At 43.6% G+C, this 12,240-nt stretch overlaps 1 protein-coding gene across 1 annotated transcript in view; it reads right to left on the bottom strand.

Moving 5' to 3' along the window:
• The window catches only part of MAOA (monoamine oxidase A), a 71,896-nt gene that overhangs the window by 19,226 nt on the left and 40,430 nt on the right, over nucleotides 1–12,240 (bottom strand). Inside the window, exons 4-5 of the mRNA XM_007456970.1 lie at nucleotides 6,255–6,359; nucleotides 5,494–5,585 (exon numbers count right to left, since the gene is read on the bottom strand). Coding sequence (XP_007457032.1) covers nucleotides 5,494–5,585; nucleotides 6,255–6,359 — 197 coding nt within the window. The remainder of the gene's footprint in view (nucleotides 1–5,493; nucleotides 5,586–6,254; nucleotides 6,360–12,240) is intronic.

The raw sequence follows: 12,240 nt of genomic DNA on the forward strand, positions 1-12,240 counted from the left end.
CCCCACATACTATGGCTCATTCCAGGCACATACCATCCAAACATCATCCATCTTTCCTGTCTTCCCCATCTACAGTCACTGATTCCTGGAAGATACCATCCCCCCATGCCATCCACTCTTCCTATCCTTTCCATACACTATGGTTTAATCCTAGGCATACCATCCCCCCACGTCATCCATCCTTCCCCTCTTCCCCTACCCACTGTGGCTCATTCCTGGAAGGTGTGGTGAATGATATCTTCCTGGAATGAGCCATAGTGATGGGGGGGGGGGGAAGGAAGAGGGGATGGTGTGGCCCAGGAATGAATCACAGTAGAAAGGGGGGAGACAGGAGCGTTCATTGTATGTTAGTATGGTATCTTCCAGGAATGAGCCAGTTGATGGGGGAGAAAGGAATAGTGGATGGTGTGAGGACGTGGCATCTTCCTGGAATTAGTCACAGCAGGTAGGGGGAGACAGAAAGGTGGATGGGTGGGGGGAATGGTATCTTCCAGGAACGAGCCATAGTAGATGGGGGAAGACAGGAAGAGTGTGAGGAGATGGTATCATCCAGGAATGAGCTACAGTGACTGTGAGGGGAGATAAGCAGGGTGGAAGATGTGGGGACATGGTATCTTGCCACCCCATCACTGTGGCTCTCTCCTAGAAGATACCAATATCCTATACCATCCATTCTTCCTCTTTCACCCCATACACTGTAACTCATTCCTGGAACATATAATCCAGCCCACAACTACATGTCCTGTCTCCACCCATCAACTGGCTCATTCCAGTAGATACCATCTACTCTGCCTCTCCCAACAGTGGTTCATCACTGGAAGAAAACATTCACCTCACCATCCATCCTTCCTGACTCCCTCCGATTAACCGATATTCCTGGAAGATACCATTCCCCCACACCATCCATCTTTCCTGTCTCCCCGTCCACAGTGACTCGTTCCTGGAAGATACTATCACATCATGTAACCACACCATCTAACTTTCCTGTTGACACTCTCACTTCCCCATTACCCTGATTCATTTCTGGAAGATACCATTCTCCCCACCCACCATGCACCCACCTGTCTACCGTCAGTCACTGCAGTTCATTCCTGGATGGTACCTGGTTCATTCCTAGAAGATATCATCCCCCCACCCATCCACCCTTCCCATCTCACCCCACCTACTTGGTGCATTCCAGGAAAATATCATTCCCTTACTATATTTATTCTTCCTATATATCCCCCATCAACTGCTGTATTCCTGCAAGATACTATTCCCATCTTTCCTGTTTCCCCCATCCACAGTGGCTCATACCTGGAAGATACCATATTTCCACATCATCCACCCTTTTTGTCTCCTCCCTACAACTATGGTTGACTCCTAGAACATACCATTCCCCTATACCATGCACCCTTCCTGTATCCCTCCCCCCCCAATCCACTATGGCTCATTCCTGGAAATTCCCATCCAACCACACACAGCCTATCTCCCCCACTCACTGTGGTTCATTCCTGGAAGATACCATCCTTCCACACCATGCACTTTTTCCTGTCTACTGCCATCTACTGTGACTCATTCCTGGAAGATGGCATCTCATACCGTCCATCATTCCCGTCCTCCCCCATCACTTGTCTCATTCCTGGAAGATACCATGCTCCCACATCATCCACCCTTCCTCCCCCCCAACCCCAGTCACTGTCGCTCATTCCTGGATGACACCATCCACTTACAGCATTCACTTTTCCTATCTTTCCCATTCACAATGGCTCATACCTGGAAGATACCATGTTCTCACACCATCCACCTTTTTGCCCCCCCCCATCAACTATGGCTGACTCCTGGAACATACCATCCTCCCACACCATCCATCTTTTCTGTTTCCCACATCCACAGTCGGACATTCCTGGTAGATACCATCTTCCCACACCATCCATCCTTCCTGTAACCCACCATCCACTATGGTTTAATCCTGGCATATACCATCCCCTCACACCATCTATCCCCTTACTGTCTTCCCCTATCCACTGTGGTTCATTCCTAGAAGATACCATCCTCCCACACCATATATTTTCCCATATAACCACAGTCCACTGTGGCTCATTCTTGGAAGATGGAGTCTCTCACACCACGCATCATTCCTATCTCCCCCAACACTTGTCTCAGTTCTAGAAGGTACCTTGCCCCCACCTCATCCACCCTTCTTGTTTCCCCCTACAGTCACTGTAGCTCATTCCTGAAAGATACCCTCCCCTCAAACCATCTATAGCTTTCCTGTCGGCCCCTGCCCCCCCCAACTCACTCTCCTTCATTGCTAGAAGATGCCATGGAAACTTCTAGTCTCTCCCCAAAACTGACTCATTACTGGAAGACAACATCTTCCCACACCATCTACCCTTGCTGTCCGCCCCCATTGATTGCATCTCATTCCAGGAACATAAATCCCCCTATCTCGTCCATCCTTACCATCTCCCCCTACACTCTGTGGCTCATTCCCGGAATATACCATTCTCCACACCATGCACCCTTCCTCCCCAACCCCCATCCTCTATGTCTCACTCCTAGAACAACCATCCTCCCACACCATCCATCTTTTCTGTCTCCCATATCCACAGTGGCTCATTCTTGATAGACACCATACACTCATCCTGTCCCCACCATCAACTATGGGTTAATCCTGGAACGTAATGTAACAGGGTAGAGCTAAATCGGACTCCACATTGGACCTGTTTCTTTGACCTTAACCTTTGCTTTTCCTTGCTTTTGTTATTCTAATCATACATAATGGCCTGCCTCAGGGAACCCTGCCCCTCTGCTGTTCAGCTCACAGGGAGACAATCTGACCCCACCCACCTGTGAATGGCTGCAAGAAAGAAGAAACTAACACATCCCCTCACAGAGGCTGGTCATTCCAGGAGATGTTTTGCAAGACTGCTGGCCCTTTTACTTTACTTCCTCACTGCCTCTCCCTCTCTGATTCTATAAAAGAAACTGGCATCCAGACTCCGAGAAGACGGTTTTTCAGAGACACTAGTCTGCCATCTTCTCGGTCTGCCGGCTTTCTGAATAAAGTGATATTCCTTGCCTCAACATCTCGTCTCCTATTCATTGGCCTGTCGTGTGGCAAGCAAAGAGAGCTTGGACTTGGTAACAATAACATCCCCCACAGGATCCATCCTTCCTGTCTCTCCCCTTGCACTATGGCTCTTTCCTGGAAGATATCATTCCACCAAACCATCCATCTTTCATGTCTCCCTCCATGCACTGTGGCTTATTCCTGGAAGACACCATCCTCTCACACCACCCACTCCTCCTTTCTCTCCTACCACTGGCTCATTCCTGGAAGATACCATACCACCACACTGTCCATCCTTTCCCTTTCCCCCATGCACTGCGGTTCATTCCTGGTGACACCATCCCACCAAATAAACCATCCTTACTGTCTCCCTTATGCACTATGGCTTATTTCTGGAAGATACCATCCTGTCACATCATCCACCTTTCTCCATCTATGCCCATCCACTGTGGCTCATTCCAGAAAGATACCATCATTCACATCATCCATCCTTACTTTCTCCACCATCCACTGTTGCTCATCCCTTGACGATACCATCCCCTCACACCATACTCTTCCTGTCTCACCCATCAGCTGACTTTATTCGTGGAAGATATCATCTCCCCACAGCATCCACTCTTCCTGTCTCCTCCATCAACTGACTTATTCTTGGAAGATACCATCTACACATACCATCCCTCTTTCCTCTCTCCCCCCATCCTCTGTGACTCATTCCTGAAAGATACCCATCATCTCACATAATCTAACTCTTATATCCTCCACCAACTGGTACATTCCCCAAAGATACTATCCCCACACCACACACCCTCCCCCCCCCATCTACTGTGGCTTATCCTGGAAGACACCACCACACCACACCATCTATCCTTCCTGTCTCTACCCATGCACTATGGCTCATTCCTGGCACATACCATCTTCCCACACCATCCATCTTTCCTGTTTCCCCTGTCAAGAGTGGCTCACTCTCAGAAGAAACCATTCTGCCACATCATCCACCGTTCCTGTCCCCTGCATACAATATGGTTTATTCCTGAATGTACCAACCCCACACACTATCCACCCTTCCTGTCCCCCTCCATGGTTAATGGCTCACTCCTGGAAGATATCATCCTACTGCATTATACATCCTTTCTGTCTCCCCTCACGCACTATAGCTCATTCCTGGAAGATACAATCTGACCCGTCCACCCTCCTATCTCCCCATCCACTGTTGCTCATTCCTGAAGATACCATCACCTCACACCATCCACTCTTCCTTTCTTTCCCATCAACTGGCTCATTCTTGGAAGATACCATCTGCACACACCACCTATCTTTCTTGTCTCCTTCCATCCACTGTGGCTCATTCCTGAAAGATACCATCCCCTCACAACATCCATTTTCTTGTTTCCCTCATCTACTAGATCATTCCTGGAATATACCACCTTTGCACACCATCCACTCTTCCTAACTCCCCCATCCACTGTTACTCATCCTGCAAGATAACACTTCCCCACACTAAACACCCTTCCTGTCTTCCCCCATCCACTATGGCACCTTCCATGAAGATTCTTAATTCCCATAGCATCCACCCTTCCTGTCTCCCCCCATCTATTATGGCTCATTCATGGAAGATACCATCCTCTCACACCATCTATCTTTCCTGTTTTCCGCATCCATTAGGGCGCATTCCTGGAAGATTCCTTGCCCCGACGCCATCCATCCTTCCCTGTCCCTTCCCATCCTCTGTGGCTCATTCTTAGTTGATGTACTAACTCCTTGGTTTCTGTTTAAAGATTGCTTCAACAAGGAATCTCTCCTTTGCCATCAGACAGGTCAGGTTCCCAGTTTCAGTCTCTCCTAGAATTATGTAATATGTGTATAATGACAGTCTCTCCTGCTAAAAATATATCAACTCCGTGAGGTTAGGGGCCATGCCTAACAAGTTCACCACCATTCCTCAGTGCTTCATACTGTGCTTTCACATAGCAGCCCCAAAATGCTGGCTGAATGATCTGTAAGTAACTCAGCTAATAACACTGAGATTCTCAGTGAAAACATATAGTTTATATTTTTCCTTAATATAGACTAGCTTCCCCCCAGTTCTTCTATATTTATATGAAATTACTTTAATATCTTTCCAAATTGCTTCTGTAGCTGACCTCTATATTATCTGAAAACACAATTACTTCTTTTATTGCAAAGCACACAACCGTTTCATTAAAAAAAAAGTTCAGCTTCCTTCACCTACTTTTCTTCTTATGTTTTAGATTCATTTTATGTTCAATCCTGCTCTGAGTGTCTAAAGGGCCCCCAAAGTTGCTAGTGATGGAAAGGTCATTAAGTTTCCTCTTAACTTTTTTCCTATAACTTATGAAGAAAAACACTGCAGTTCAAGATAGGATAGGAACGATCTGAAGGGAAGATTAAAAAAAAATGTTTTAAATAGTCAAGGTTACTTTGTCCAGCAGATTTTTTCGATGAGATCTTTCATGGTCATCTTATCCCATTCCTCCGCATGTGGTGCCTCCCATGGTGCATCAGCTGGAATCTTCAGAGAAAGAAGGGCCCACATTTAGGTCTGATGGTTACTGCCCACTGCCCTGCCAAGAGGCCCTCAGGAGAACCTCTGAAAACTGGTTTCTCTGCCTATGTTGGACTGTGTGATTGGCATAGAATTCTATGTATAGATAGTGGTGGGTTTGGGATGGATAGCTCTTTGGATTCTATGCCTTAATGCTGTTGCCAAAATAATAATACATAAATATATGTATAAATTAATATGTAATTATGATGGTCAACATCATAATTATTATTGAAAGCTAACACCCATTTTAAAACTTTGGGGAAACGAATCCTTCTCTCCTTTACTATCTCAAGTGGCATAACATATGGATAAGTAGGACTCCCGGCAAAAATATGTCACACAATTTCTCAGCGGCATAGGTTGAAAACACAGGCACACACATTAGTATTAGAGACATGTGGGTTTGAATCCTGTCCCTTGTTGTGTGGTCTTGGGGAAATTATGTAACCTCTTGGCACTGATTTTCTTCATTTGTAAAATACTACCAGTTTGGCAGAGTTGTTGGGTACACACTGGAAATGATATGCAACAACGTCCAGAGCAATGTTTCCTGCACTGTGGAAGGATGGATACTAAACATTTGCTATTGATATTTCAGTAACAGGTCATGTGCAAGCTGCACACACACTTTACCTCCTTTCCCATGTTATCCATTGTCCGCCACAGATTGTTGTAATCCAGATAGGCAATGGGATTCCACACTGGAGGGAAGGCACCCCGAAATGGATAAGTTCTCCCCTGCAACATTTAAAAGCAAAGGATAATACCTTAAATTAGGATGACGTTCAAAAAATCCCAAACCAACCAGCCTAAGAGCCATTTTCAAGGAAACAGGATCCTCTACTGTGTCAAAAACATCACCTTTGATGGACTGTAAATATATTTGACCTATACAGGCCCCAAATTTCAATTAGATTAGCAAGATTTCCCTAGTGTTATATTACCCATTTTTAACTTACAGGAAATAATAGCCTTGAACTTGTTTCTACTTACATAGAATAAACAAGCAAACAAACAAATAAATAAAGGTAGCTCATCCCGGTATCTCATATTGATGCCACAATATTCTCAGCTCCTGAGTTCCCATCTAATCTCTTTGAAAGGATGTTCCCACTCAGATGACAGCAGGCATAATGACATGGAGGACTGTCTTTGGACCACATACAGGACTGGAATAACAAAGTGGAATATCTCAAACTATGTCTTAAGGTTCACACAAGCTAAATAAAGACTGACTAGACTATGGACTATACCCAAAGTCAAGAATCAAAATATTAGAAATGTGGAATAATGGGCATTTGCCATTTTCGGTTGTCCAGCATCTGTTCCCCTTTCCTAGTAAGCACTTTGGTTTCTTCTTGGGAAACTAAATCTTGTCCTCTGTGAATAGATGTGTAGAAAGGACAGTCCTGGGTACCATCTCCCATTCCAGAAGGCGATGGGTTAGATTCTTTCTCCTGCCTCAGCCAGGCTGTGAGTCTGTGATATGAGTTCAGCCAATCACACACTCTCAGAGGACTCTGACCCTGCAATGGGTCACCCAAGTACAGAAAAAAGTTGACTCTGGGTTCTCCTTCCCCATGGCAGCATGCTGAGCAGATGCTTCCTGCTATTAAGACCATGGTTGTTGTTCCTGCCCCTAAATTGCTGGAGTTTCCCTGGTCTCTGCCCATTCTCAAGTGTGGCCCTTTAGCCTCCCATTGATTTTGGGGGCCCTCTGATATCCTTTCAGTAAATTCTCTCTTGTGAGCCTGAGTTGGTTTCTATTGCTTGGTACCAAAACCTCCAAGACAAAGACAGCTAATTATTAGCTGCCATTTACTTCATTTCAGTTGTGTGACAGGCCCTGTGCTACTGTGAGGGGAGGGTGAATCCTTAGGAAAAGAGAGCATGTCTAGATAGTTTCTCAGACTTTATTTCCTTTCTTTTTTTTTTTTTTTTTTGGTCGCACCGCACAGCTTGCAGGATCTTAGCTCTCTGACCAGGGATTACTGTGCCCTCCGCAGTGGAAGCACAGAGTCCTAACCACTGGACTGCTAGGGAATTCCCTTTATTTCCTAATTTAATTCCTTTTTCTTTAAAACATCTTGTAAACCTTCATAAGGTGAAAACACTGTCTATTAATACAATTTTGCACAAGATTTTGATTTTATCAAATAGAAACATATTCAATATTTGTAGAAAGGCTACTGTGTGCACTGAACAATATTAAGAGCTGGATTTTAAAAAAAGGGCTAAAGCAAAACTCCTGACCATCAAGGCAGGGACATGAGACATAAGAGCATTTGCATTCATGTGCGCACATTCATACACACACACTCCAACTGAGTAAGAATATATGGCAGATATTAAGTGACAAAGAAGTAATTTTCCCTTCCACAGTAGCAAATTCAAATAACCTTGGCAGATTATGTGACCTGATTTCTTATCTGAAAATGCTATGCTGCAGTGCTCCAATATAACTTTTTAAGACTCCAAATCCTTTATCATCATCACTACCACTATCACCACCATTATTACTAACATTTATTGAGATCTTTTTCCATGCCTGGTACTGGCCTAAGCTCTTCATGTGCGTTATCTCATGTAATGCTCACCCCAACCCTCTGGAGGCAAGAACTATTAATATTCCCATTTTATAAATGAGGAAACTAAAGCCCAGGGATATTAGCTAGAAAACAGTAGGACAGAAATTTCCTGCTCCCAAAACCCTTGCTTATAAACCTTGAGATTTCCAGCTTCCTATATGGTTGATGGAATGGTGAGATAGTTTTGTCCTAGAGACATCTTAAACTTCCTGATTAAAAGAAAGAGAACTTTGAAATATGAAACTTATCAGTCTTCCACACATCTTTTATGTTTCTAAGGAATAAACAAGGAAACTAAGAAGCTCTGGGGTAACAGGGTCAACTTTGGAAAATGCAGAAGCATGTTCTGAGAGAAACAGGCAGACACAAAAATAACTATGGAGAGGAGAGAGACTGGGTTAAGTAATAGATCACGGGCAGCCTTCAGAACAGTTGGTTCTTGTTATAATTCTTCCCTTAATTGAAATGGGGAAAAATCTATATGTTCCTTATGTTCAAGTAATAGTCTCATACAAAAGTGTCAGCTGTTTTGCAATCCTAAACCACTTCTCAGCAAGAAATGCCTTTAAGACCTAAGAGTGTGAGGCAGGATCTCCTGGAATACTTCTACATGGCTACTGCTCTTTAAAAATAAAAATTAAAAAAAAAATCTTGAGTAAAAGTCAAGTTCCATTTTGTGCCTATACTATGAAACCTTCTTACCCTTACTAAGTGGCCTTTAATCTCTAAAATGTCTTTGACACAGCAGAAGTTGATGTCGAGTAGAATACAGTGTCCCTGGAATTGTGCCCCAAATACTTAAGTTCCTTTGAGAAACCACACCTTCAATCTACCAGTGCTCATAAAAAAGGGAGACTATTGCCAGGAGAGGACAGTTTTTTTTTTTTAATTTAATTTTTTAAATTTCTTGGATGCCTGCCCAATTAGGGCAGGGGGAGGGCGTTCTTAACACACTGATGCTACTGAGAAAGCTATTTTATGTTATTAACATTTTATTATGAAATATGCCATATATGATAAAAATAGATAGCTTAAAGAGGAATAATAGAAATGAACAACCATGTGCACACCATCCAATTTGAGAAGTGTGATATCACCAGAAATTTAGAAGTACACCATGTGCTTCTCCCCATCACGTCCAGCTCCCTCTGCACAAGAGGGAGCCACTGTAGTGAATTTTGTGTTTACCACTCCTTTTCTTTTCTTCCATCTGCCCTGTATACATACGTAGATGATACACTGCTTTGTTTTGCCTATTTTTGAGCTTTATATAAACGGACTAAGACACACACTAATGTCCATTGTGGAGCAGTGAAAATGAATAAACTGTGAACAACACCAATCAACATGGATGTATTGATATCTTTAAAATATGTTGGTGTGGGAATTCCCTGGCAGTCCAGTGGTTAGGACTCAGCGCTGTCACTACCGGGGCCCCAGGTTCAATCCCTGGTTGGGAACTAAGATCCCACAAGCCGTGCAGTGTGGCAAAAAAAAAAAAAAATGTTGGTGAAAGAAGCAAGTCAGTCAAAGGATACATGTAGTATGAGTCCATTTATATAAAGCTCAAAAATAAAGAGGACAGTTTGTGGCTCCCACAGCATTCTTTATTGTTGGTCCTATAAGATAAGCCAGCAAGTAGCATTCACCGATGGGCATGTTGGAGAATTTCAGCTCTCTGTACTTTTATAGTTTAGTTAAACAGAAGGAAATGAGTGTTGGGACTTCCCTGGTGGAGCAGTGGTTAATAATCCACCTGCCAATGCAGGGGACACAGGTTTGAGCCCTAGTCCGGGAAGATCCCACATGCCGCGGAGCAACGAAGCCCACGCACCACAACTACTGAGCCTGCACTCTACAGCCCGTGAGCCACAACTACTGAAGCCTGCGTGCCTAGAGCCCGTGCTCCGCAACAAGAGAAGCCACCGCAATGAGAAGCCTGAGCACCGCAACGAAAAGTAGCCCCCGCTTGCTGCAACTAGAGAAAGGCTGCGTCCAGCAACAAAGACCCAACGCAGCCAAAAATAAATAAATAAATTTATTTTTTAAAAAAAGGAAATGAGTGGTATTAAAGAATATCATAGGCCAGGGAGGAAAGCTGCCAAATATTTTTCTTTAATCATCTTGAAAATAAACAGATATGTTCTCCATTGATTTAGGAACATGTCTGCCCAACCCATACGAATCCCTTGGCACCCTTCTAGTCCCACTGCTTTGTGACAGGCCTGTAAGAGAAATCTTTTGGTGGTTTATTTTCCATAGTTCATAACAACGCTTTAAATAAAGAAATCATCTAAAAAGAGACCCATTAAATAATATCGCGCTGTATTAGTAGTTAAAAAAATCATCTTCCTCCTCCTTCCATATGCAGGTAGACAAACTCTTTTCAAACATTATACATAGTGCTACTTTACCCAGAAAAAGCCATCATAATCGACATGGAAACATCTATCCTATCTTTTTCTCTTTTTTTTTTTGGCCATGTCACGAGGCTTGTAGGATCTTAGTTCCCCAGGGACCAGGGATTGAACCTGGGCCCTCCACAGTGAGAGTGCTGGAGTCCTAACCACTGGACTACCAGGGAATTCCCATATCCTATCTTAATGTATTGGTTCTCCCAAGTGGCCATCTGGTTCCTCTGTTCTTCTTTGCAAGACCCTTTCTTCTCTCATCTACTGACTCCCCTGGGGTCTGATCCTCAGCCTTCCTTGGCCCACCCATTTCCCTGGGGAACTCATCCATCGTCTGGATTTATTATTATTATATTTGCACAGTCTCATGGTTTGCATTTTTCATGCCTCTGCTTCCTCTACCTCTCACACAACTTCAAGGGCTAGCAGCACATTCCTAAGTTCATGACCTGATTTTCACCTTATGCTCAGTCCCCTCTCTTAGGACTTGTACAGCTAAAACGACGGGCACTTGAGTTGTGCAATCTCATCCCTGGAAAAAGAGAACCATTACACTCAGGTATAAATAATGCCATAACATCAAGAATAAAAGGTTTCAAATGCATTGTTATGCCATCTTTCCCAAGGGACTCTAGGTATATACAGACATTACAAACAAACCATTTAACATAGAAATAATATGAGTTCTTCTGGATGCTCTTGGGTAAGTAAAGATAACTGAGAGGGCACTGCAAAATATTTTTCCTCTTTCACAAATGCCATTAACTCAGGAGAACTAGGCAGTTAGAAAAAAGATGAAAATATTACACTGTGAGGATGAGCGGCTGTTTTTCTTTAACAGCTTTATTAAGATATCATTCACATACTCTATAATCCATCCATTAGAAGTGTACAATGCAATGCTTTTTAGTATATTCACAGAGTTGTGAAACCATCACCACAGCTAATTTTAGAACATTTTCATCACCCCAAGCAGGAACCCTTACTCGTTAAAAGTCACTCTCCATTCTCTCCTACCCCATTTTGAAGAACTGCAAAGCAGCTGCCACCCTTTTACATTCCCACCAGCAATGTATGAAGTTTCCAATATCTCCATATCCTTGTCGACACTTGTTATTGTCTGTCTTTCTGATTCCAGTCATCCTGGTGGATGCAAAGTGGTATATCATTGTGGTTTGGACTTGCATTTCCCTGATGACTAATGAGAGCCAAAAGTCAAATCTGGCTTGGTGAGTGGAAGGTCATATTGTTGAGCCCATACATTGTCTCTGTTCTTGATGCCATGGCCACTTTGTATGTGGGCCCACTGAGCAAGTGATAGTGGAAACAGATGGTGTGATGGCTTTGTACTGTGTCAACTTGTTCAGGCTGAACTGGATTTCCCAGAGTTTTCTTTCCTATATATTTCTGGTTAGGGTCACAAGAGAGATTCTTATGGGAAATTTAGAGAGTAAAAGTGAAGCAGCCACTCATTTTGTAGTTCACACACATTATTGCTGATTTTCATGGCATGAGATAGCGTCTGGGCCTGCAACTACTCCACCCTTCTGGGATCCTCCTTCAGTTTCTACAACTTCTAGGCCTGGTATATGTATTTAGCTCTATGATGAAGGGTCCTGG

The sequence above is a fragment of the Lipotes vexillifer genome, unplaced genomic scaffold, assembly GCF_000442215.2.
Source record: "Lipotes vexillifer unplaced genomic scaffold, Lipotes_vexillifer_v1.1 scaffold15, whole genome shotgun sequence".
NCBI lineage: Eukaryota > Metazoa > Chordata > Mammalia > Artiodactyla > Lipotidae > Lipotes > Lipotes vexillifer.